Here is a 27,710-nt window from a genome sequence, read left to right as displayed (position 1 = left end):
CCTCACTTTGGACTCATTTCTGTATATGAGTCCTTACTATTTTTTAAATCTGGAATGTTCTCCCCCACTTACCTTTTCTTTCTATACCCTATTTATTCTTTAGGCCAGGTTGAAATTCTACATTTCCCTTGATGTAGATACCTTCTTTTTTTTTTTTTCCGCCTCTGGACTTTAGTACTCATTTTGTCATTTAATTGGTTATACTGCCTTATATGTTACTTGAGTGTGACAAATTCCATTTCATCTTTTTTTTTTTTTTTTTTTTAAGATTTTATTTAGTGGGGCACCTGGATGGCTTAGTCAGTTAAGCGTCTGCCTTTGGCTCAGGTCATGGTCCCAGGATCCTGGGATTGAATCCCATATGGGGCTCCCTGTTCAGCAGGGAGTCTGCTTCTCCCTGTTCTGTGTGTGCGCTCTCCCTCTCTCTCTTTTTTTTTTTTTTAAAAAGACTATTTATTTGAGAGAGGGAGAGAGAGAATCTCAAGCAGACTATGCTGAGTATGGAGCCTAATGAGGGGCTTGATCTCAAGACCCTGACATCATGCCCTGAGCCGAAATCAAGAGTCAGTTACCTAACTGACTGAGCCACCCAGACGCCCTTCCTTTTCATCTTTTAAGTCAGTTTAAGAGTCACCTTCACAGAGAGTCCTTTAACTACCCTATCTAAAATAGTTCTTTCCCCATATTCAGTCTCTCCCTCTCCACCTACATATTTATTTCCTTTATACACAATGTATCACAGCTGCCATTATTTTGTTTTGTGCTCTATGTAAGAGTAGGAACTATACCTGTCTGTTCCCTATTGGATCCCTGTACCTGTCTGTTCACTATTGTATCCACGGTACATAGAACATTAGTGGCTGCAACATAGTTGAGTGTTTAATAAATATTTTTCAGCTGAATTTTTCCTTAAATGTTGAATTCTTGAGTGTCAGGGCTTATATCTAGGGGCCATATTCTCTGCTGTGCCCACAGGTAGACCCTTAAATTGGGAATATTAATTTTTCATGAAAGGGAACAAAGGACTAGCCCTGAAACAAGCTGAAGCAATGTTTCTGAAACCCGATGCCAAGCCCTTTCTACTGTAGCCGTGGGGACAGTGGCAGCGAGTGCTGGAGATACATCTATGGTAAGCATGTTCTAGGCTCAGCTGTCCCACAGGTGGGAGCTTTTTTAGAACATTCCCCTGAGCTTTAACCTCGAGGCAATCCCAGTGCAGTCCTTTCCCCCTAGAAAGTTCTCTTTTTTCTTGTGTACAGGACACTTGAGGCCTGGAAAGGAGTAAAAGGCAGAACTGAAGAGTAGAAGAAGGGTAAAGAAATGGAAGACGAATGGTTGCCAAAAGTAAATTTTGTTAGGATCAGTATTTTTGCCGGGGTTAATTTTGGAACCCGAGAAGTTTAATAGGAATATCATGTTTGTGCGGCTTCACAAGTGATAATAGGGTACTCTTAACCCATTTATTTAGATTTTTTTTTTCACTAGAAAAGGGGCCTTGTTTTTTATTTATTTATTTTTTTATAATAAATTTATTTTTTATCGGTGTTCAATTTACCAACATACAGAAGAATAACACCCAGTGCTCATCCCGTCAAGTACCCCCTCAGTGCCCATCACCCATTCACCCCCACGCCCTGCCCTCCTCCCCTTCCACCACCCCTAGTTCGTTTCCCAGAGTTAGGAGTCTTTATGTTCTGTCTCCCTTTCTGATATTTCCCACACATTTCTTCTCCCTTCCCTTATATTCCCTTTCACTATTATTTATATTCCCCAAATGAATGAGAACATACAATGTTTGTCCCTCTCCGATTGACTTACTTCACTCAGCATAATACCCTCCAGTTCCATCCACGTTGAAGCAAATGGTGGGTATTTGTCGTTTCTGATGGCTGAAGAATTGTATACATAAACCACATCTTCTTTATCCATTCATCTTTCAATGGACACCGAGGCTCCTTCCACAGTTTGGCTACTGTGGACATTGCTGCTATAAACATCGGGGTGCAGGTGTCTCGGCGTTTCATTGCATCTGAATCTTTGGGGTAAATCCCCAACAGTGCAATTGCTGGGTCGTAGGGCAGGTCTGTTTTTAACTCTTTGAGGAACCTCCACACAGTTTTCCAGAGTGGCTGCACCAGTTCACATTCCCAACAACAGTGTAAGAGGGTTCCCTTTTCTCCGCATCCTCTCCAACATCTGTGGTTTCCTGCCTTGTTAATGTTCCCCATTCTCACTGGTGTGAGGTGGTATCTCATTGTGGTTTTGATTTGTATTTCCCTGATGGCAAGTGATGCAGAGCATTTTCTCATGTGCATGTTGGCCATGTCTATGTCTTCCTCTGTGAGATTTCTCTTCATGTCTTTTGCCCATTTCATGATTGGATTGTTTGTTTCTTTGGTGTTGAGTTTAATAAGTTCTTTATAGATCTTGGAAACTAGCCCTTTATCTGATATGTCATTTGCAAATATCTTCTCCCATTCTGTAGGCTGTCTTTGAGTTTTGTTGACTGTATCCTTTGCTGTGCAAAAGCTTCTTATCTTGATGAAGTCCCAATAGTTCATTTTTGCTTTTGTTTCTTTTGCCTTCGTGGATGTATCTTGCAAGAAGTTACTGTGGCCGATTTCAAAAAGGGTGTTGCCTGTGTTCTCCTCTAGGATTTTGATGGAATCTTGTCTCACATTTAGATCTTTCATCCATTTTGAGTTTATCTTTGTGTATGGTGCAAGAGAGTGGTCTAGTTTCATTCTTCTGCATGTGGATGTCCAATTTTCCCAGCACCATTTATTGAAGAGACTTTCTTCCAATGGATCGTCTTTCCTCCTTTATCGAATATTAGTTGACCATAAAGTTCAGGGTCCACTTCTGGGTTCTCTATTCTGTTCCATTGATCTATGTGTCTGTTTTTGTGCCAGTACCACACTGTCTTGATGACCACAGCTTTGTAGTACAACCTGAATTCTGGATTATTAAAGAGAGGACCTACCAGGGGCTCCTGGCTTACTCAGACAGTAGAGTGTGCAACTCTTGGTCTCAGGGTCATGAGTTCAAGCCCCACATTGGGCTTGAAGCCTACTTAAAAAAAAAAAAAAGTAAATAGAATCTACCAGATTTAGCATGGTTTTAATATTTTCTGGTAGGTACATCCACATAATGGAATACAGTGTAACTGCTTCTAAAAAAGAGACGGAGTTTTACCAGAAACAGAAAAAAATAAAAATAAAAAATAGAAGGGAGTGGAATAGGTCTTAAGAATACATTAAATAGGGGATTCCTGGGTGGCTCAGTGGTTTAACACCTGCCTTTGGCCCAGGGCACGATCCTGGAGTCCCGGGATTGAGTCCCACGATGAGCTCCCTGCATGGAGCCTGCTTCTCCCTCTGCCTGTCTCTGCCTCTATCTATGTGTGTCTCTCATGAATAAATAAATAAAATCTTAAAAAAAAGCAAAAAGATAGATTTTAAAAATTTCTTTGTATGTGTATCACTAAGAATATTGCTTTCTTTTGTAGAATCAATAGATTCCAAATTTTGCTTATATTTTTACCAAATTTCTGGGATTTCATACCAAGATACGTTGTTTCCTCAAGACCAAGATACTTGTATGGGTTGTTCAGCTCATTCTTTTCCAGTAGGGAAGTCTACCCAGAAAATCAGTAATTAGAACATTGTTTGGTTTAATACAGATTCAGACTTAAGGGAATTGGATCATCTGAATTATGTGGCTTGTGTATCTTTTTTTCACAATAGGGTTGTGCTTGCCAGGCATTGTAATGAGATTAGCCTTCTGTAGTATCTTCTTTGATCCATGCAGGAATATATTAGCAAATTCTTAAACTCTCTGATTACCAATTTCCTTCTCTTGGGAATCCATGAATGGATTAGATTAGATGATATCTGAGGTCTTGGCAAGGACTAAAATTCTAAGAGTCTGATCAGTTTGATAGTTTTTGTTCTCATTATAATGAATAAACTGATATTCTTATATATAAATCAGTACCTTGTCATTTGATTAGTGTGAATCAGTTCACCTAAATGGCTTTTGAAAACCCATCAAAATCTGTGTAACAGTTTTGTTAACTGAAATTACTTTCCTTTAACCATCTCATAGTTTCTGATTAAAGTTGAAATGGAGTTTAAGATCATTGTCAAGTACCTAAAAATAAACTACTGAAGCCAAATTGTATAGGGAATATAATCACAGAGGTCAATTCTGGACTTTCAAACTAATCTTATTACCTATCATGTGTTTTAATATCTGTCACGTTAATCTAAACCTGCCATAGGCTGACCTTTGTACACCGACATTTATTTAAGCAAGAATTGCCCTGGTGTAGTCACCCTTGCATTTTTCCTCAGCAATCAAAGTTACCCGAGTGGCCTTAGAGACCCAAGTAAGCTTTTATTTTCTTCTTTGAATTTTTGAATATTAGATCATTATAATCTTTGTGGCATTTCTTCAGTAATATCAGTTACTTTTTTTCCTCATGTTTTATGCTAATGCAAACTAGAACAGACATTCCAATTGGAATGTTATATATTTTCGCACTTTTAATAATTCTTAATGGTGTGAATGCAGGAAATCTTTCCAGATATCTGTCACCTTGACAGTTTTTATGAAGTGTGATAAATGTGCAATGTGATTTCTTTAAATTTTCTATTTTCAATAGAACAGTCTTACTGCTTTTCTTCTAGTTTAATCATGTTTGAAATTAAGAAGATCTGTTGCATTGGTGCGGGCTATGTTGGAGGACCTACATGTAGTGTCATCGCTCATATGTGCCCTGAAATCAGGGTAACAGTTGTTGACGTCAATGAATCTAGAATTAATGCGTGGAACTCTCCTACACTTCCTATTTATGAGGTAAACTATTTTAAACAACTCTTTGTTCTTACGTTCTTTGTTTTCTTACTGTTTTTATTAAATATACTATTAATGTAAAAATCTATGACTGCTACTGCAAAGAAATTAAATGAGAAATCTAGATACACAATGTTATGGACATTACAACTATAATTATGTCAGATATGCCCAGGGAAAATGACTGGGAAGAAATATATTAGAATATTAATAATGGTTACATTAGTGCAGTGAAAATATGGGTATTTTTTTTCTTTTCTCTATTTTCTCATATTAATTAATTTTCTAATTTTGTTAATGTGGTTATCATATTGTAATAGTAAAATTTTAGAATTTTAAGAAAATAATAAAACTTGATGTTTTTAATATTAATTCATATAAGTCCATTATATTTGGGGGTTATTGTACTGTACTCATATCAGGTAAGCCATGAGTGGATAACTGATGTCTTTTATATCTAGTGGTTGGTATTGCAAATTTGTTTAATTAGAATTTCAAAATTTCTGTGAATTAAGATATTGTATAGTTAGGAAAATATGCTTCAACTATTTTATTAAGCTATGTGGATCCCATTTTTTAAAAATTCATTGTAAAATGAGTTCATGATATTATGCTTTTGAAACCTAGCAGAGAAGCATTTGAAAATTTGATGGTAGCAGTTTTTTCCAGCATTAATATATTCTTTTTTCCTTCAGGAAAGCTTTGTTATTTGTAAGACTGTTATCAACCATACTCTGTCTTTATAATATTTACTAATTTATTTTAGAGAAAGAGCGTGAGCAAAGAGAGGGACAGAGGGATAGGGAGAGAAACTGAAGCCGATTCCCCACTGAGTGGGGACCCCGACTTGGGGCTCCTGTCTCATGACCCTGAGATCATGAGCTGAGCGGAAATCGAGTCAGTTGCTTAACCATAGTATTTAAATGTGTTAGTCCTTTGGAAGGGAAGTCTCAACCCTATCAATATTTTGATAGGCATATAAAATATAGAAATCCATGAAAAAGCACCCATAAGTAGTAGCTATCCAATATCATGGATTTATTCCTATCTGAATCAGACTTGGAATAAAAATAAATAAATAACCTCTGTATGTGTGGTACCTTCTCTTTGTACTTTACCCTTTCTTTTTCTACCAAACTACCTAGAATAGTTCTCTAAAGATTTTTATTTATTTGAGAGAAAGAGAGAGAGAGAGAGATGGGAGAATCAGATTCGACACTCATTGCAGAGTCCAACACAGGCCCAATTCCATGACTCCGATACCACGACGTCATCCTAGCCAAAACCAAGAGTCTGTTGCTTCACTGACAGAACTACCTAGGCACCCTCCCTCCCTACCCCCCATAATAGTTCTTTAAATTACTTTAGTGCTATAGCATTTCCTTTCCTGTTATTACCAATAGATTTGGTTTTGGAGGAATTTTTAAAAACATTTTGGAGGGGGCTGCCCCCGTGGCGCAGCGGTTTGGCGCCGCCTGCAGCCCCGGGCGTGATCCTGGAGACCAGGGATCGAGTCCCATATCGGGCTCCCTGCATGGAGCCTGCTTTTCCCTCTGTCTGTGTCTCTGCCTCTCTCTCTTTGTCTATGAATAAATAAATAAAATCTTAAAAAACAAACAAACAAACAAACAAAAAAACCCATAACATTTTGGAGGGATCCCTGGGTGGCTCAGCAGTTTGGTGCCTGCCTTCAGCCCAGGGCGTGATCCTGGAGTCGCGGGATCGAGTCCCACATCGGGCTTCCTGCATGGAGCCTGCTTCTCCTCTGTCTGTGTCTCTGCCTCTCTATCTGTGTCTTTCATGAATAAATAAAATCTTAAAAAAAAATTATTTTGAAAGATAATAAAAGAGTTTTATAATTCTGATATCCATAAAAGGGCTGTAAGTAAGCTGAAACCCAACAAGCTGTATTTATATACAATCATTAATTAATTCTGCCAGTAGTGTACTCCAGTCATCAGAAACAAAGGGCACCCACCAGAATGGCTAAAATTACTACTACTGACAATACTAAGTGTTGTTGACAAAGATTTAGAGCAACTGGAATTTTATACACTGCTGTCAGAATGTAGTCTGCTATAGCCAGTTTCATAACTGCTTGGCAGTATTTACTTTTTTTTTTTTTTTAAATGCATCATGTAAATTGTTGCCTGGCTAATCCACCAACCCTGTCATTCCTGTCTGCACCTTTTTTTTTTTTAAGATTTTATTTATTTATTCATGAGAGACACACAGAGAGAGAGAGAGAGAGGCAGAGACACAGGCAGAGGGAGAAGCAGGCTCCATGCAAGGAGCCTGATGTGGGACTCGATCCCAGTTCTCCAGGATCACACCCCGGACTGCAGACAGCGCTAAACTGCTGCGCCACCGGGGCTGCCCCTTGGCAGTATTTACTAAAGCTGAAAATATGGGTAGTCTGATTGAACAATTCCATTTGTAAGTGTATATCCAACAGAAATGCATTCTTAATGTGCACCAAAACAGGTATTAACAGTGCTATTCATAATAGACTCAAATGGGAAACAACCTTAAATGTTAATCAGCATTGGAATGGATACATAAATTATAGCATAATCCTGCAATAAAATACTATACTGCATTGAAAATCAAGGAAACTAAAAAAAAAAAAAGAAAAGAAAAGAAAAGAAAAAGAAAATCAAGGAAACTACTCCTACATGCATGGTTAAATTCTCCCCGAAGTAATATGCTGCCAGACACAAAGTAGTACATATTGTATAATTCTATTTGTATAAAGTTCAAATATAAGCAAATTGATCTCTGATGATAGAATTCAGCATGGTATTGATTTGGGCTGTGGTAGTAACTAGGAGAGGGCAAACTGCAGGTTCTGATTTAATGTTATGTTCTAATTCTCATTACAGATAGTGGTTACACTTCTGTAACCACTTGTAATGCAACCACTCATCACAGATAGTGAGTGGTACACAAGTGTACAAATAAGTGTAATTTTCACTTATGGAAATTGAGCTGTACATTTTTCTATACTAATGTATATGCAATTTTATGTAGTGTTTTACTTCAATAAAAATTTTACTTAAAAACAAAAAACAAAGGTATTCTGAATTAGAAAAAGTACAAACTGAGGCACCTGGATGGCTCAGTTGGTTGAGTATCCAACTCTTGGTTTTGGCTCGGGTAGTGATCACAGCGTCATGAGACAGCCCAGCGTGGGAGAGTCTGCTTAAAGATTCTCTCTTCCCCCCAAAATAAATAAGTCTTAAAATAAAATGAAATAAATAAGTCTTAAAAAATACAAACTGTAATATATTGGAATTAGAGATTTTTCTTGGAGAAAACAAAAAAATTAATTGGTCAGGCATGTTCCCTAGCCAGATTCTTATTGTTGGTATTACTAGTTATATTAATTGAAATCTGAAACTCTTCTTCCTAAGACTTTACTGCTTTAAATTTGAAATAGTATCTTCTACATTGATATTGAATCCAGTTGGGACACATAGTTAGATTGAGAAAGTTAAGATCTAAAATTTCTTTTCCATATCATACTTGTTTCTTCTCAATTTATAAACAAAGAAACAGAAGTATTATTTTTGATACCTTTGTTTCATAAATAGTTTTCTTCCTTTAAATCTCTTTATAGAGAATGTAAAAGATTTGAAAAGTCTAGGTAGCACTGTGCTCATTAGAATCAATGTCTGAGTTCTCAAAACCCTGAAATCTCATTATACTGGCTTTATTTAATGGTTATAACTATTTAGCTTTTTAAAATTTATTTATTTGAGAGAGAGCATGTGAGAGAAAGCATGAACGGCAGAGGGAGAGAGAGAGAAGCAGGCTTCCCACTGAGTAGGGAGCCAGATTTGGGGCTCTCAATCCCAGGCCTGGGATCATGACCTGAGCTGAAGGCAGATGCTTAACTGACTGAGCCACCCAGGTTCCCCAACTATTTAGCTTTTATTTATTTATTTTTTAATATTTTATTTTATTTATTTATTTATTAATGAGAGACACACAGAGAGAGAAGCAGAGGGAGAAGCAGGCTCCATGCAGGGAGCCCGATGTGGGACTCGATCCTGGAACTTGGGATCACCCCCTGGGCCAAAAGCAGGAGATAAACTGCTGAGCCACCAGGCATCCTACTATTTAGCTTTTAAAGTCTTATTTTTATCTCTCTCTCTCTCTTTTTTTTAAATAAGTAATCTCTACACCCAACATGGGGCTACCCCCAAATTAAGAGTGGCATGCTCTACCAGCTGAGCCAGCCAAGCATCCCTATCTCATTTTTAATTTGTCTATTCCAAAAAATTATATATACTGTAAACAGTTATTTTAGTTTTGCACTATTTAGTGTAGCCTACAAAAGAAATGAAATCTTTTTCCAAAACCCACTGGCTTTGTTGGTTAAAAACATGGCACTAGGGGCAGCCTGGTGGCTCAGTGGTTTAGCACCTGCCTTCTGCCAAGGGCGTGATCCTGGAGATCGGGGATTGAGTCCCACGTCGGGCTCCCGGTGCATGGAGCCTGCTTCTCCCTCTGCCTGTGTCTCTGCCTCTCTCTCTCTCTCTCTCTCTCTGTGTGTGTGTGTGTGTGTGTCTCTCATGAATAAATAAAACCTTAAAAAAAAAAAACCCATGGCACTGCTACTTTAAAATTCTAGAAGAAATCATCTTAGCAAGTAAATGATTTTCCTTTTAGCAGGTAAATGATTTAGGCTTTTAATTTTCATGTGTCTTTCTAAGATATCAGTTGTTAAAACATGCCTTATAAATTAAAGAATTTATAAGTCAGAAAATAATTTCTACAACGTTGCATTAAAAAAAGCAACAACTTAGGTAATGAATTGTGTGACCCATTCAATTTTCAGAGTTAGGCTTTTGTTCCATTTTTACTTCTTAATTTTATGTTGTAAAATTAACTATTCTTCTACATTGTCTTGGCCATCTTGGAGATGTAAAATGTTAGGTGAAACATCAAATGAGAAGAACTATAAAAGAAAAATGACAGTTTTTTTTTTAAAGATTTTATTTATTTATTCATGAGAGACACATGGAGAGAGAGGGAGCCAGAGACACAACAGGCAGAGGGAGAAGCAGGCTCCATGCAGGGAGCCTGATGTGGGACTTGATCCCGGGACTTGATCCCGGGACTCCAGGATCACACCCTGGGCCAAAGGCCAGCACTAAACTGCTGAGCCACCCAGGGATCCCCAAAAATGACAGGTTTAACTGGAATTCACATTGCTCTCTGAATTGCTTTATTGAGTAGCATATACATGTTGTTACTACTTGTAACTTTATACATACCTACCTTGGACAAGGCAAAAGAATATTTTTATGTCTAGCTTGGATACCTTTGCAATCAACTTTTTTTTTTGTAAATCTGTATCCTATAATGCATTTTAAAATATACAACTAAGTAAGTATTTGTTCTCAAGGATAATTATAAAAATCAATGACATTGATTTTTCATTGTAAATACCATGTTTTCAGGTCAGGAAGTCCCTATTAGTGACTAATTTTAACTCATGGTCACTGATAGGGGAATTCTATAATATGTCATTATAGTATTTAATATGTTCTTTGTGTACACAGCCTCCTCCATCTGCTCTGAGACTAGACTAATTGGAAAAATATTTAGAAAGAAAAATGACAGGACTTGATTGTTGATTATATAAGAAGGGTGAAGGAGAAGAAGGAGTCTAGAAAGATATCCAGGTTTCCAGTTTGGATGATGGGTGCATGATTGTGCCATTAATTTAGATCAAGGATGTAGGATGTTGTGGAGGGTAGTGGGAAATGAAATTTCAAGTTCTGTTTGGTCCTATTTAGTTATAAAGGCTTTGGGACATCCAAATAGAGATGTTCAGGAAGCAGTTGGATATATATCAAAAGTGTAAGTAAATAATGCATGGCTCGAGATGTAAAGTTAGGATTATACAGGTAGTAGTTGAAATCAGAGTAAATGAGCTCTCCCAAGAAGAGTCTGTAGAGAGAGCGGAGCATGAGTCAAGGACAGAACCCAGAAAAACTCTTAATGTTTGATGATAGGAGAAGGAAATGCCATAGAGAAGCAAGGAAAAGTAGTTCATCAAAGGTGAACCAAAACCCAGAAGAGTTTTAGTAGTACAAGCCCCATAAAGATGTACAGTTGACCCTTGACAATGTAGGGGCTAGGGGCACCCACCTTATGTTATATACTGTATTCTTACAATAAAGTAAGCTAGAGAAAAGAAAGTGTTATTAAGAAAATTATAATAGGGATGCCTGGGTGCCTCAGTGGTTGAGCCTTTGGCTCAGGTCATGATCCCGGGGTCCTGGGATTGAGTCCCACAACAGGCTCCCTGCAGGGAGGCTGTTTCTCCCTCTGCCTGTGTCTCTGCTTCTCTTTCTGTGTCTCTCATGAATAAATAAATAAAATACTTTAAAAAGAAAACAATATGATAAGAGAAAATAGATTTACAGTACTGTACTGTATTGAGAAAAATTCACATATAAGCAGGCCTGTACAATTCAAATCTATGTTGTCAAAGGTCAACTGTATATGTTTTGTTTATGAGTAACTCAGTGACTAGCACATAATAAGTACTCTGTTAACATTTGCTGAATGAATGCATGAGCCCTCCATTATGCCAGATACAGAAGAAATCAAGACTGGGACGTATTCATCAAATTTGGTGTTATGGGGGTCATTGTAACTATTGCAAGAACAATTACATTTGCATCACTTGTATCTTTTAAGACCATAATTTTAAAAATTTCTCTTTTTAGCTGTTTTTCTCTTCAGTTTATTTGTTGAAGAAACCAGGTTGTTTATCCTACAGAAATTCTCAGTCTCAGGGGCAGCGGGGGTGGCTCAGTGGTTTAGCACCTCCTTCGGCCCAGGGCGTGATCCTGGAGATCTGGGATCAAGTCCCACATCGGGCTCCCTGCATGGAGCCTGCTTCTCCCTCTGCCTGTGTCTCTGCCTCTCTCTGTGTGTGTCTCTCATGAATAAATAAATAAAATCTTTAAAAAAAAATTCTCAGTCTGGATTTTGCTGATTGGACTGATCTTAACAGATTTAGATCTGATCTTTCCTTTCCTTTCCTTTCCTTTCCTTTCCTTTCCTTTCCTTTCCTTTTCCCTTTTCTTTTCCCTTTCCTTTTTTTCCTTTCTTTTTTTTCCCTTTCTTTTCCTTTCCTTTCCTTCTTTCAGACAAGAATACTTGTTAGGTGGTTTTGTACAGCTCAATATTCTTAATGTAACTATATTTCCTATTAAACTGTGGGGAAAGTAATAAAATTCTCAGTGAAAATGTGTCTTACATTAGGACTTAGAAAAAATATATGTCTATGTAGGCACAGAGTAAATGTTGACTGACAACCAGTTGTATGACTTGAATTCTTGGGGGTAAGAACCTGCATTCATAATGATGATGCAAAATCAAATGTCTGCTTGAAATCACAGAAGACCTTGAATTTTCAGATAATTGTGTTGATACTCAGGTAATGGTTAACTCTTATAAAACAATCAGGCACATGGTAAACAATGACACATTGAAATGAGCCCGTGCTACTACTGTGGCAAGGCCAACTTTGCTCTATTTAGCATTGTTACATAATGTACACTTTTGGCCTTTGCTGTGTGATCTTAGATATCTCTACAAAGGTGTTGTTTGAGGGCAAGTCTAGACCTTTAAATTAAAATATAACTATCTCCCTCTGCCTATGTCTCTGCCTCTCTCTCTCTCTCTCTCTCTCTCTGTGTCTCTCATGAAAATAAATAAATAAATAAATAAATAAATAAATAAATAAATAAATAAATAACCACGTAAAATTCTATACTTTTAGGTCGTCTCCTATGACTGGTAAACTGTAACCACGACTCTTTCTTTTTAGCCTGGACTGAAAGAAGTGGTCGAATCCTGCCGAGGAAAGAATCTGTTTTTTTCTACCAATATTGACGATGCCATTAAAGAAGCTGATCTTGTATTTATTTCTGTAAGTATTTTCTTTCACTGTGTGAGTTCTAATACATTCTTGTCTACACAGGAGTTTCATTGTATTTTAATAGTCATCCGTGAGTATCAAGACTTGTCCAGTGGAATCTTGGTTGTCACTTTGCCCAACACTTGACCATACCCCATAGTCATCCGGTCAAACGTGTCACTTCCAGTCATTGAGCAAAAGAATTTGGAGAAAATTCAGTCTGGGACCTAAAATTAGGAAGTGCTGACAATGTGTGAGACCAGTGTGGTGATAATATATGTATTTCATCATTTCTTGTTTCAACCACTGCTTGGGGACATCCAGGTGGCTCGGCAGTTTAGCACCGCCTTTAGCCCAGGGCCTGATCCTGGAGACCTGGGATCAAGTCCCATGTCGGGCTCCCATGGAGCCTGCTTTTCCTCCCTCTGCCTGTGTCTCTGCCTCTCTGTCTCTCTCTCTCTCTGTCTCTCTCTCTCTCTCTGTGTGTCTCATGAATAAATAAAATCTTAAAAAAAAAAAGATTTTAACCATTGCTTGGTAGAGGTGAGATAAAGAGAATCGGGTAAAGTGTGTGTGCAAACTTATGGGTATCTCCTATCTAGATGAATTATGTTCTAAAGTCATTTTATTTCTTATTTTAAAAAAACTTTTTTAAGATTTTATTTTTACACCCAACATGAGGCTCAAAGTTGACATGAGGTCAAGAGTCTCATGCTCCGCTGAGTCAGCCAGCTCCCCCACCAGAAATCATTTTAAATGAACTCTTTGCAACTTGGCTTGTATTGGTTAGGTGACAGGCTAGTCACAGGCACCTTTGACTCATAATATGGCTAACCTGTTGTACCTTTGTAATGAAAAAATAGAGCCAATGCTTGGGAGTAACTCTGGTAATCTAATATTTGAACCAAGATATTTTTCTTCTTACCAGTCCTCGTAGCCATTTACTCAAATATTCTGTATGTGATGGGATATATACTCTTAAGACTGAGTTACACGATTCAAGACCTTTAGAGCCTTGAAGAATAAAGGGGAAAGCCAGTGGTCTGGGCTTTGACTGAGTCCCATGAACTAAAGGAAAGAAACATCATAGGGTCCCCAGAGGGTAGATGTTGTTGAATTGATTATGCATTTTGTTGATTATAAGTTGTTGAATTAGGGATTATTTTCGGACTGATAAGACAAAAGCAGTACTATAGAGGTATGTTAACTCCAGAAGAAAGTGGTAATGAAGCCAGTGGTGAAAGTGTTATGAGTTCAGTCTCTCATTTAGCATTCTTAATTACTTCAGACAAACTGGTGCAGCTTCTGTGACTTGCCAACCCATCCTCTACTTAAAGCTTAGAGAAGGTTAAGGTACAAGACATAGAAAATGAGAAAAGACTTTGGAATAACTAGGTACTTGGAGAAAATCAAGAAATTATCTAAGTCCAACTTTTGGATAACCAGAGCTCAGATGTGAGTAGGGGGATTTCCTATTAAAAAAAAATTTTTTTTAAGAGAATCTATTCTCAGGCAGTAGAGTCCACTTTAGGGTGGTCTGGCCAGACAATTAATTTTATAGTTGCCTCTGTGCAGATCTAGCTGGAGCTACTGTGAGTCTTTCCAAGCTACTGTGTATAAATGTTATGGTAACTTATTACTGTATCACTTGCATCTATTTCCCATTATTCTCTGGACTAGCTTTTTAAAATGTATTTGTCATACACTTTTCCTTATGGAAAATATCAAATTCACATAAAAGATGAAGATGATACTATAATGAACCCCTGTTTACACATTCTCTATGGTCAGCCGTAACCATGGCTGATCTTGTTTCTTTACTGCTTCTCTCCCTTTCTTCCTACCCCCAGCTATTTTCAGGCAAACTGCAGGTAGGAAGAGTTTTATGTGGATCAATTTTCAATTGTGATACTCAGAGCACTTTATAGGGGAAGCTCTCTGATCCACCCTCATCTTTAGCATGTTCTACCTATCCTGTTAGCCATCTTGGCCCTTCTGAACTTGGGTACTTCCATGTCTAAGGCTTTTCCTAACTTGTTCCAAGCAGATAAACAACTTTTGTTCTCCTGATTTTCACGTCTCAACACAGTCTTTGAGTTTTGGTTTATTTTGGCTTCCTTCCTTTAGTCCCTATTAGGTTATAAGCTTGTCAAGAAATGAGAATTAGCATCACTAATTACTGGTTCAGAAACTATTCCTGTAAGGGGCACCTGGCTGACTCAGTTGGTAGAGCACACAACTAAATCTCAGGGCCCTGAGTTTAAGCCCCACGTTGGGCATGGAGCCTAGTTAAAACACACGCACGCACACACACTATACCTATATAGAATTTTAGGCTTTCTGGAGTGCTTTGATTTTTACCAAAGCATTATAAAACCCAGATTAGATTTTATTTTTTTGAAATATTTTTATTTATTTTAGTTTTTAAAGAGAGAGAGAGAGTGAGCAAGTGGAGAGGGACAAAGAGAGAGGGAGAGAGAGAATCTTAAACAGACTCCATACTCAGTGCAGAGTCCAACATGGGGCTTGATCTCACAACCCTGAGATCATGACGTGAGACAAAATCAAGAGTCAGTTGTTTAATGGACTGAGCCACCCAGGCACCCCCCCAGATGAGATTTTAGAGAGCATACAAACCTCATTTTCCAATGAGGTGGTTGGAGCAAAGGCAGCTCACTGGACTCATGATTTATTTTTCTTTCTATTTGATAGTCTTCGTCTGCATAGTATGGTGAGTCCTGAAGATGCTAGATAATGTCTAGCCTTTAATGAGCTGAGAAAGCATTTGTGAATGATATTGCAAACATTTTTGAAAAGGTATTGATAGATAGGTCTATTTAAAAAGGAGGATAGAAAAGGAATTTAAAATTTGGTTTTAAAGACCAGGAGGGGATCCCTGGGTAGCTCAGCAGTTTAGCACCTCCCTTTGGCCCAGGGCGTGATCCTGGAGTCCCAGGATTGAGTCCCATGTCGGGCTCCCTGCATGGAGCCTGCTTCTCCCTCTGCCTGTGTCTCTGCCTCTCTCTGTATGTGTCTCTCATGAATAAATAAATAAATAAAACCTTAAAAAAAAAAAGACCAGGATAATATATTACACACAATAAAGAAAGGAAAGAAAACATACATTTCCTTTCAGACTATAAACTCCTTTAGGACAAAAACAGTCTTATTCATCTTTATATCTCCAGGGCTTAGCTTAGAACGTGTCTGTCTGATAACTATCACTACACACTAGCTTCTCAACAGAAATTTGCTGAATCAGTTCCCCCAAATGCTTCAGGCTGTTTTGTCTGGTGATTATAAAATGTATCATTTCCATGAATCTAATAGAGGGTTGAATTAAAACTAATGATGATAGTTAACTTCCCACTTAACTGGTTAATTGATGATTCAAGGTTCATCTTGAAATCACTGAATATCTCATAGATACTTTGTTTGTAATCCCATATGCTTTTATCAGGTGAACACTCCAACAAAAACGTATGGAATGGGGAAAGGTCGCGCCGCAGATCTGAAGTATATTGAGGCTTGTGCCAGACGCATTGTGCAAAACTCACATGGGTACAAAATTGTGACTGAGAAAAGCACAGTTCCAGTGCGGGCAGCAGAAAGTATTCGCCGAATATTTGATGCAAACACAAAACCCAACTTGAATTTACAGGTATGATAAAAAGGAAGCACTAGAACCTGATTCTTATATAAATATTGACAACTTTAGTTGCCTGTGGCTAATTCTAAGCTTAAAACTTTGCTTTGCATTGGGATTCTAGGTGCTGTCCAACCCTGAGTTCTTGGCAGAAGGAACAGCCATCAAGGACCTAAAGAACCCAGACAGAGTACTGATTGGAGGGGATGAAACCCCAGAGGGCCAGAGAGCTGTGCAGGCACTGTGTGCTGTGTATGAGCACTGGGTTCCCAGAGAAAAGATCCTCACCACTAATACTTGGTCTTCAGAACTTTCCAAACTGGTTGGTACATAGCATTCAACCCTCCATTAAATTTAAAGCTAAGGATTTATATCTCTTAAGCCTGATAAGCTACACAGGTACTCTCTTAATAATATTTAGAACATAATATTCCTGTCCATTATGAAATAATTATGAAATAAATTTCACAAGGGAAATCAAATATAAGGGTAAAAATATTCTGAAAAATTCTAAAGTAAAAAAATTATAAATTTTTAATAAAATGTGACATAAAATGGAGGATGCATTAAAATAGTAGTTTCTAATGGGGCTCCTGGGTGGCTCGGTTGAGTGTCTGGCTCTTGATTTCAGCTCAGGTCATGATTTCAGGGTCATGGGATCCAGCCCTGTGTCAGGCTCTGTGTGCAGGGGTGGTCTGCTTGATATTCTCTCTTTCTCCCTCTGCCCCTCCCCCCGCCCCAGTAGTTGCTTACTTTCTCTTTCTCTCTCTCAAATAAATAAATAAATCTTTAAAAAGAAAATAGTTTTTAAAATCATTCTTTTGGGGATCCCTGGGTGGCTCAGCGGTTTAGTGCCTGCCTTCGGCCCAGGGTGTGATCCTGGAGTCCCGGGATTGAGTCCCACAGCAGGCTCCCTGCGTGGAGCCTGCATCTCCCTCTGCCTATGTCTCTGCCTCTCTCTCTCTCTCTCTCTCTCTCTCTCTCTGACTCTCATGAATAAATAAATAAAATCTTAAAAAAAGAAATACAATAGGGTAGCCCCAGTGGCGCAGCAGTTTAGTGCCGCCTGCAGCCTGCGGTGTGATCCTGGAGACCCAGGATCGAGTCCCACGTCGGGCTCCCTGCATGGAGCCTGCTTCTCTCTCTGCCTGTGTCTCTGCCTCTCTTTTACTCTCTCTGAATGAATGAATGAATGAATAAATAAATAAATAAATAAATAAATCTTTAAAAAAATACAATAAAATCACTCTATTTTTAATCCCATTCTTAATCATCTTTCTCATCTTTCTTCTCTAGTTTAAAATACTTTCCTTTACCAGCACATCCATAGCCTCCTGAAATTGAGTCCAGTAACTTATATCTCCTCAGTAATTTGTATCAATTCAGTGACTTATTATAGAGACATATAAAATTGCTATTTTAACACATCATGTCTTTCCTGTTTTTTTCCCCCAAAGGCAGCAAATGCTTTTCTTGCCCAGAGGATCAGCAGCATTAACTCCATAAGTGCCCTCTGTGAAGCAACAGGGGCTGATGTAGAAGAGGTGGCAACAGCCATTGGAATGGACCAGAGAATTGGAAATAAGTTTCTGAAAGCCAGTGTTGGTAAATTGAAATTTTTCTGTACATAAAGTAGGTTCATCAGTAGCTAGGTCTCTAAGGAAGTCTTTATAACATGTAACCTTTAATTTATCAGGAACTTTCCAAGTGAAGCAGTAATTAAAGTTATGTTGTTTTAATAATTATTGATTGATTAGTAAGACAAATATAGTTCACTGTTTTAGGAGGATTAATTAGTATTTAGTTAGAACATTTAGGAAGAGTAAGTTCAGGAGACCACATAAGAAATAACTCAGTATCTTACAAACAGGAAAAAAATTCCCCATCATTTGCTTTGCCTACTATATATGCTTTTGGAAATGTGGCCTTGGTGATATACAGTTGGTCCTCATTATTTGCCAGTTTTGTATGTATGAATAATTTTACTTACTAAAATTTCTTTGTAACCCCAAAATCAATACTCATAGTGCTTTCATGGTCATTTACAGACACAATTGAACAGCAAAAAATTTGAGCCACCCAACAGAGACATTCCCAGCCAAAGTTACATAAGGCAGTGATCGTATTCTCTTGTTTCAGCTCCTATTCTGTAAACAAGTGGTCTACTTAGTGTCACATTTTTTACATTTTTGTACTTTTTCTTGGTAATGTCACTTTTTTAAATGGCCCTTTGGGTAATATATAGAATTGTTGAATCACTGTGTTGTATACCTGAAACTAATATAACACTATATGTTCTGGAATTAAAATTAACATATATATATAAACATATATTTATATATATGAAAGATCCAACTTACAAAAAACATAAAATTTTTAAAAATTTAATAAAAATAAGCTGATAATGTATCAATTTGTTGGTGAAATGTGACCATTCCATTATAAGCTCAATAGGAACCTATTTTCCCTAGGAGCAATGCTTTAGTATTCAGTAATCCCATGTTTCTGGCACTTTTGCAGAATATAACTACTGGATAATAAAAATTGAGTGTATTTTTAGATATAAGTTAATAAGGTTGATGTCAGGGTAAATAGAGTTTTATAGATTGGGCCCTGGGCAGCTTGTCTTATATTTCTGGGCCCTTATGCTGTATCCCAGTACTATTTTCCCTGGCCCTTTTCTATCTTTTTAGTATTTTCTTTAAGCTACCATTTAGTAAAAATAGCTACTGTTTCTTGAAGGCTTATTATCAAAGAGTTCTGAACTAGTACTTTATGTATCTCATTTATTAATCCTTGTAGCCTGTTAAGAAGGTGCTGGTATCTCCTTTATAGAGATGATTGAGGTTTGGGAAATTTTTGCAACTTGCTCAAAATCATATAACTGCTGAGTGGCTAGGTGTTTCTGACTTCAAAGCCCCTGCCAATCCTCACTGTATATTGAATTGCACTAGAACGAAGTGGGCAAACTATTGTCCTTGGGCCAAACCTGGCTCATAGTTTGTTTTTATAAATAGTTTTATTGGAATACAGCCGTGGCTATTTTAGTACATATCGTTTGACTGCTTTTGAGCTACAAAGGCAGAATTGAATAGTTGTGCCAGAGACTGTGTGGCCCACGAAAGCTAAAATATTTACAATTTGTCCCAAAAAAGTTTACCAGCCCTGTGCTAAAATAAGAGATATGGGACAGTGATACTAGATGAATGAAAAATAAAATAGAAAATGTAGCCATAATAAAACAACTAGATTATTTGGGAATTATTTATAGAGTTGATTAGTTGCTTGCAGATTTCACACAATCTATAAACCCACTAAATTTCCAATATCCAAATTTTATTATTATTATTATTTTTTTAATTTTATTTATTTATTCATGAGGGAGAGAGAGAGAGGCAGAGACACAAGCAGAGGGAGAAGCAGGCTCCATGCAAGGAGCCTGATGTAGGACTTGATCCCTGGTCTTTAGGATCACACCCTGGGCTGAAGGCGGTGCTAAATCGCTGTGCCACCTGGGCTGCCTGCAAATTTTATTATTAAAAATTTCTAGGTGTAGGGGTGCCTGGGTGGTTCAGTCGGTTTGTCTGTCTTTGCCTCAGGTCATGATCCCGGGGTCCCTAGGACTGAGCCCTGCATTGGGCTCCCTACTCACTGGAGAGTGCTTCTCCTTCTCCCTTTTCCCCTCCCTACTGCTGGTACACCCCCCCCCTCCTTCTCCAATCAATCAATCAATCAATCAGTCATAAAAAAGAATCCTAGGGGCACCTGGATGGTTCAGTTGGTTAAGTGTTTGACCCTTGATTTCCACTCAAGTTTGATCTCAAGGTTGTGAGATCCACACTGGGCATGGGGCCTGCTTAAGATTCTCTCCCTCTCCTTCTGTCATTCCCACCCCTCCCCTCTCTCTAAAAAAAAAAAAAAAGCCCCCCAAAAATCCTAGCATGGGGCCGTCTGACTGGCACAGTCAGTAGAGCATGTGACTCTTGATCTCAAGGTTGTGAGTTTGAGCCCCATGTATGGTATGGAGTTTACTTAGAAAAAAATTCTAGCACAGGCCCTTAAATTTAGTGTGACAGATTTGTCACATGAATCATTTGTGATTCTTTTTTTTTTTTTTAAGGATTTTATTTATCTATTCATGAAAGACACAAAGAGAGGCAGAGACATAGGCAGAGGGAGAAGCAGGCTCCCCACGGGAAGCCCGAAGTGGGACTCGATCCCAGGATCCCAGAATCATGACCTGAGCTAAAGGCAGACACTCAAAAACTGAGCCACCCAGGTGCCCCCTCATTTGTGGTTTTTGAATGAAAATACTGTTACTTTTTTCTTCAGGTTTTGGCGGAAGCTGCTTTCAGAAGGATGTTCTGAATTTGGTTTATCTCTGTGAAGCTCTGAATTTGCCTGAAGTAGCTCGTTATTGGCAGCAGGTATTAATCTTTATAGTCAACAACTTTTGATTAATTTCTAATTAAAACCTGTCACCTTTTGTCTATAAAATGTTTTTGAAAGGAATTATTTATTCCGGGAACTCAACTATTATTACATTCAATTTGTTTATTTTAGGTTTATTTGTTAGGCCTCTATGTTTTTAATTTGCCCTTTTTGCTAATGAACTCTGATGAAAATTTCTGATAAGCCATATTTCTTCTAGTTCTATAACAAATTTACTCTCAGAGTAAAGCAGAACTGTTATTCTTTTTAGAGGGGGAGGAGCAGAGGGAGAGAAAATCTTAGCAGGCTCCACACTCAGCCCAGAGCCCCACATAGGGCTTGATATCACGACCCTGAGATCATGACCTGAGCTGAAATCAAGAGTCAGGTGCTTAACTGTGCTACCTAGACACCCCAAGAATTATTATGCTTAATTATAAATCTTTTTGGGCACCTGGATGGCACAGTTGGTTAAGTGTCCAACTCTTGGTTTGGGATTGAGCCCAGATCAGGCTCTGTGTTCACCATGGAATCTGCTTGAGATTCTCTCTCCCTCTCTCCCTCTACCCCACATCACCCCCTTGCACTTTCATGTGCTCTCTCCTTTTCTCTAAAATAAATGAATAAATCTTTTTTTAAAAAATTATAAATCTTTTCTATCTTTAAAAGCAGAAAATCAAAAAAATTAAAAAAGAAAAACAGAAAATCAAAATAAAGGAGGAATCTGTATTGTAATTCTTTCAAGTGGTTTGTGTGTGTTGATACTTGTTTTGTCCTTTTGAGATTTGCAGAGCTAAAATTAGAGACCCTTCCCAAATTGAAAATAGAGTTAATATTAATTGAGTGCTTTCTCTGCACTGGGCATTTTTTTAGGTACTTTGAGTATAGTATTTCATTTAGTCCTCATCACTAATATTGGCCTCCATTATAGGTAAAGAAACTGAACCTTAGAGATGTTAAATAATTTGTCCAAGATACCAGCCAGTATAAATATCCTCCTCAAAAATTTTCCTGCAAAAAAAAGAAAAAAAGAAAAGAAAAAAAATTTTCCTGCAAGTTCATAGTTTTTAGATTTCAGCAGTGGGTGAGAATATAAGGAAATGCACATTTTTAAGAAAAATGTATGATATAAAAGTTTGTTTCACTCAATCCAGCAAGATGACTTTATCTTCCTGTCCGTCATGGCAAAAATGCAGATAAAGGCTTGGTTTTTCAACACTTGGAGCTTATTTCCGCAGCTCTCAGACTTTAAAACAGCTCCTAAAAGTCAGAGCCTTGAAAAAAAAAGTAAAAGCCAGTCTCCTTCCTTACATTCATCTGGTCACTAATTTGAAGTCTTGTCTATACACTCTTAGGAGAGTAAAGGATTAGGTGATTGGAGATTTTTACTCTTATAATATTTATTTTAAAACTTTGCCAAGAAAAAAAAAATTTGCCAAGGGAGGGGCACCTGTGTGGCTCTGTTGGTTAAGCTTCTGGCTCTTGATTTTGGCTCAGGTCATGATCTCAGGGTGGTGAGATTGCGTTGGACCTGCTTAAGGTTCTTCTGTCTCCCTCTCCATCTGACCATCCTTGCACGCTCCCTCTCAGAAACAACTTTGCCAAGGGTTAGTGATGTTCTGGTTCATCCAGAAGCAACTATAACTCTGTGCATTGTTCAAATGTTCTCTGTCCACTTTCTACTCACTGGTGAGGGGTGAGGGATAAGCATATGGGGGGGGGCTTTGGGATTTGACTGCTTGAAGCTTTGCTTCCACAGAGTTTGGAGAAGCTGGCTAAGGAGAACACTAAGTGCCTTTTTTAACCTCTAACGGGGTTGAAACTTAGTCGTGCTCTCACCATCCATTCCATTCCAGATTGATGAACGGAAAGTTAAGCCAAATGGAAATTTTCATGATGGCTTTAAGTGGTGGGGTGCTAATTCTTTTTTAAATCAATAGATACTAACAAGGTTGGTTAGTTTTTGCCTCCTGTTACTTTATGAGGTTGGTATTCATACAATAGTACTATAAAACTCTGAACAGTGTATGGCATAGGCTGCCCCTCTGCACTAATTGTACATGCAACATTGCATAACTGTATGTGTAATTTCAGGTTATAGATATGAATGACTACCAGAGAAGGAGATTTGCTTCCCGGATTATAGACAGTTTGTTTAATACAGTAACTGATAAGAAGATAGCTATTTTGGGATTTGCATTCAAAAAAGACACCGGTGATACAAGGTATCAATCAGTTCCTTAAAATATTTCAACCCCTTTGAGAGTGTTAACTCATCTTTTTTTTATTTTTTATTTTTTATGGTGGGTATATGTATGGAAATATATACACATATATAGTATAAAGAATAAAAATAAACATCCACGTCCTCACAAGAAATAGAATCTTACCTCTATAAACCCCTAGGTATTAGAATATATGCCATTTGAAAGCTTAGCAATACTGATTTTTTTCCTTCAGAGAATCTTCTAGTATATATATCAGCAAATATTTGATGGATGAAGGTGCACATCTCCATATATATGATCCAAAAGTACCAAGGGAACAAATAGTTGTGGATCTTTCTCACCCAGGAGTTTCACAGGATGACCAAGGTAAAGCTGTGAGTTCCATGAATCACTTTGAGTATGGGCCCTAAAACTTGTTTGTTCTCTAGAAACCTTGGTTGTTTTGTCATTGTGTTTTCTTTTCTTTTTCTTTTTTTAATGAAATGCTACATTTTTAAAAAGTTTTAATCCCAGTGTAGTTAACATACAGTATTATATTAGTTTCAGAATTACAATTTAGTAATTCAACAATTCGATACATTATCCGGTGCTCATCATGATATTGCACTCTTAATCCCCATCACCTATTTTACCCATCCCTCACCTGCCTCCCCTCTAGTAACCATCAGTTTGTTCTCTATAGCCAAGAGTCTGTTTCTTAATCTCTCTCTTCTCTCTTTGTCCTTTGTTTTGTTTCTTAAATTCCACATATAAGTGAAATCATATAGTATTTGTATTTCTCTGACTTGCTTATTTCACTTAGCATTATACTCTTTAGCTCTATCTGTGTCACTGCAAATGGCAAGGTTTCATTCTTTTTTATGGCTGAATAATATTCCATATTGAATATATATAAATATATAAAACACATCTTTAACCATTCATCTATTGATAAATATTTGTGCTGATTCCATGGTGGTTCCATTTTTATCATTGGTAAAACCTCTTTTCAGCCTCATTTCTCTAAAATTAAACACTTAGACATTGTTCCATCAACTTTGATTTGAAGTGGTTGTGTGCAGCTTAGTCTAATGATTTTTCCAACATATTTTAAAAAGCCCCAGAGGTTCCTAGGACATGCTGCCCAGACAAGTTTTAGGTGCTCTCAGCCCCGACCTTTACTCTTATTCTCACTTCAATCATACCATTCCACTTCTGTTGGACCCTCAACTCTTCCTGCAATCCTAGCATTAAAGTGCATAATTTCCAATAACTCCTTTTTTATTGCCAGTTTCTTGTTGCTGTTGTTACAGTGTCCCGGCTCGTGACCATTTCTAAGGATCCATATGAAGCATGTGATGGTGCCCATGCTGTGGTTATTTGCACAGAATGGGACATGTTTAAGGTGAGGTGACAAAAGTAATATGAAAGAAAATTTATTGGGCAGCCTGGGTGGCTCAGTGGTTTAGTGCCACCTTCAGCCCGGGGCATGATCCTGGGGACACGGGATCAAGTCCTGCATTGGGCTCCCTGCATGGAGCCTGCTTCTCCCTCTGCCTGTGTCTCTGCCTCTCTCTCTGTGTGTCTCTCATGAATAAATAAATAAAAAAATCTTAAAAAAGAAAGAAAGAAAGAAAGAAAATTTATTATTTTTTAAAGATTTTATATAAGAGAGAGAAAGTGCATGCACATTGGCTGGGGGAAGGACAGAGGGAGAGGGAAAAGCTGGCTCTCCACTGAGCAGGGAGCCTGATGCAGGGGTTCGATCCCAGGGCCCTGGGATCATGACCAGAGCCGAAAGCAGATGCTTAACTGACTGAGCCACCCAGCCACCCCTAAAGAAAATTTTAGAAGTATTCTGGTATCAGTTGGGGTTGAGTATGTATGCATATATATGTTCTAATTGTGGTTTTGGTTCTGTCTTTATAGGAACTGGATTATGAACGCATTCATAAAAAAATGCTGAAGCCAGCCTTTATCTTTGATGGGCGACGTGTCCTGGATGGGCTCCATAATGAACTACAAACCATTGGCTTCCAGGTAATTATTAGGATCCTGGATTGGCTTTGTTTTGTTTGGTCATTTTTTTTTGTAGTGGGTTTGACTTTTAGAATTTTCTTGTTCCCTTCTTTAGCAATAACATAACTCAGGGGCACCATGTCAGTTCTCTGGGAAATCTCTATGTGATTTGTGTAATTACTTCATTCTCTCCTTAATTGTGATCTATAGATCATTCAGTATTGGTCTTCCTTATATACCTAGGAGTCAGCAGTTGCCTATTATATAGGGATAGAATGTACCTTGCCTTACTGTATTTAAAGATCAAGTAAGAAGATATAAAACTTAGAAGAAAAGATTTTTCTTCCCGGAGCCACCCAGGCTGTTCTGTCAAACTGTCTGGACCACACTGACCCAGGTCACTTATTCCTATATGAATGTTTTGAAAACTGCAAAATGCAGTAGAGTTGTTGTACAGGATCCTGTACTTTCTGAGTGCTCAGCACTGTCCTCGCACCTGAGAGGTCTGAGTGAAAAGTATGGGAACTTCAGTGGGAGTTGCCCTTTTTAATTCTAAGTAGACATGAGAATAGAGTTTGAGAGAGAATGTGATTTCCTTGGAATCTGGTCTGTAAGTTGCTCTCATCCATGTGCTGAGACAATGGAGGCATGTGAGCCTGTCTTCTGAAGGGATCTGGTGTTGGGAGTGGCAGGAGTAAGAGTGTCTAGACATGGCTAGGGAGAGTAGGAATATACAATGACTCTAGAAACATGAAAAATATGGAAGGAACCAAAGATCTTTCATAGCAACCAGACAACTTGAAGCCCTCTTTTGCTTTTAAAAAGAAAAAAATACATTGTGTTTCTAAAATCTCTTTTTCCTCCCAGATTGAAACAATTGGAAAAAAGGTGTCTTCAAAGAGAATTCCGTATGCTCCTTCTGGAGAAATTCCAAAGTTTAGTCTTCAGGATCCACCAAACAAGAAACCCAGAGTATAGACATCACCATTTTTATTTGTAATTTTTTTGGTACTTTAGGATAGCAGATATCTATCTGATATTAAATGATAAATGAACCAAGTGTTTTTAAGGAAACAAAGCTATTTTTTTAATAATCAAATTTATACTAGCGGTATGGGAATTAGCATATCTGGTATTACGAATCTAGAATATTTTTTACATATTTTTATAGTGTTGTTACCTCAGTGATTGGATGAGTGATAATCATGTTTTAATTGTGTCAATTTTTGTAAAACAAAAATTAAACCTCAAACACTTTTGATTATACAAAATGTTCATAGGCAGCACTTTAATATCACGTCGTAAAGGAAAAGGCACTCTTCAGTTTTTCTGATCATTGGTTTATTTACTTGTCATTAAATCTGTATTTTAAACCATGAAATTGCTATTCTGAATACTGGGCTAAGCTGGCCAGCCTTTCTAAAAGTGTCCTGGAGACTTAGAGGCGTCTGGCTTAATTGGGTAACCTGTTTTCAAGCCTTTCTTGTCTCTCTGAACATGGAAGGAAGATGCAGTGGCAGGATGGGGCCCTGTGTGCTTTTCTCTCTTTTCTTTTTTGAATGTGCTTAAAACATTTTCCCTATACTTCCATGTTACCAGTGACCCTGAAAGTTTGGTTTGAGTTAATGTTCCTTTGCTCCTTTTGTTTTAAGGAGCTGTGTCATTGTTGTTTTAGCCCAAGATCATCACTGTTCATTTCCAGTCAATCAAATAAGACTAACAGGCAATTTTTTTAATCATGAAGAGTATATCAGTATTAGTCTAGTTTATTCTTCACTTCTCGTTTTTTCCCACTGATCATTATTTTTTTTAGTGCAGGAGACAAAAATATTTGTTATTTTAATTTTGCATTTTATTTCTGTAACTCATTGAAGTTTCCTTTTTCTTTAAGTAAGAAAACCAATATAATCTCATGTATGAGCTTAAAGAAGTAGATTTTTAGAAATTATGTATGGCATAATTCTAAAATAAGAATTTCTGTATGTTTTCATATGCTCTTTTCTTATGTCTCTTATTTACTTATATTTTATTTTCTCTTGTGCTTTATCATTATTGAAATATGTCAGATGTCCATTTGTTGCTTGTACTATGCTGAGAATGTACAAATAAAGTTGAACAGATACATGTCTCATCCTTTAGGAATTTTACAGTTCAGTACGAATGCAGAGACAAATATAAAGATGAGGACAGACATCTACAGATATCACATACATAAATAAAATATTCTGTATCAACAATTGCATGAGTGTATTTTTTGTCACGGTGCAAGTAACAAATGAGTCATGACAGTCTGACATTAGACAGAAAAACATTACTCCTTAGTTTTGTAAGAAAAGGGTATTAACATTCTTTCAAATGATGTCAGAAAGGGTGGGAATTTAGCAAATAGATCAGGTATGGACAAACCAAATCTCATGGGCTAAATCTGGCCAGCCTCCTGTAAGCTAAAAATGGTTTTTACATTTTTACAAGATTACATTTTAAATGGTTATGTAAGTCCCCAGTTTTGCCCGTTGGCCTGAAAAGCCTAAAATATTTGCTATCTGGCTTTTTAAGAAAACGTTTGCAGATCAGAGAGAAAAAAAACAAAAAGCAAAACACCAGA

At 37.6% G+C, this 27,710-nt stretch overlaps 1 protein-coding gene across 2 annotated transcripts in view; it reads left to right on the top strand.

The window, feature by feature from the left end:
• UGDH (UDP-glucose 6-dehydrogenase) overlaps positions 1–27,345 on the top strand; it is a 30,974-nt gene extending 3,629 nt beyond the window's left edge. The window contains exons 1-12 of one of the 2 annotated variants that reach the window (XM_055326708.1): positions 997–1,129; positions 4,692–4,860; positions 12,713–12,814; positions 16,263–16,463; positions 16,573–16,770; positions 17,906–18,053; positions 20,781–20,875; positions 22,974–23,104; positions 23,340–23,473; positions 24,400–24,491; positions 25,016–25,126; positions 25,973–27,345. In XM_055326708.1, coding sequence (XP_055182683.1) covers positions 4,699–4,860; positions 12,713–12,814; positions 16,263–16,463; positions 16,573–16,770; positions 17,906–18,053; positions 20,781–20,875; positions 22,974–23,104; positions 23,340–23,473; positions 24,400–24,491; positions 25,016–25,126; positions 25,973–26,083 — 1,485 coding nt within the window. In that variant the 5' untranslated portion in view covers positions 997–1,129; positions 4,692–4,698 and the 3' untranslated portion in view covers positions 26,084–27,345. Of the gene's footprint in view, positions 1–996; positions 1,130–4,691; positions 4,861–12,712; positions 12,815–16,262; positions 16,464–16,572; positions 16,771–17,905; positions 18,054–20,780; positions 20,876–22,973; positions 23,105–23,339; positions 23,474–24,399; positions 24,492–25,015; positions 25,127–25,972 lie in introns of those variants that run through there. The other variant, XM_055326707.1, reaches the window with a different exon arrangement.
• Positions 27,346–27,710: the final 365 nt, after the last annotated feature.

This window comes from Nyctereutes procyonoides, unplaced genomic scaffold, assembly GCF_905146905.1.
Source record: "Nyctereutes procyonoides isolate TBG_1078 unplaced genomic scaffold, NYPRO_anot_genome, whole genome shotgun sequence".
NCBI lineage: Eukaryota > Metazoa > Chordata > Mammalia > Carnivora > Canidae > Nyctereutes > Nyctereutes procyonoides.
The sequence above is the reverse complement of the archived record's forward strand: the minus strand, read 5'-3'. Positions and strand labels throughout refer to the sequence as shown.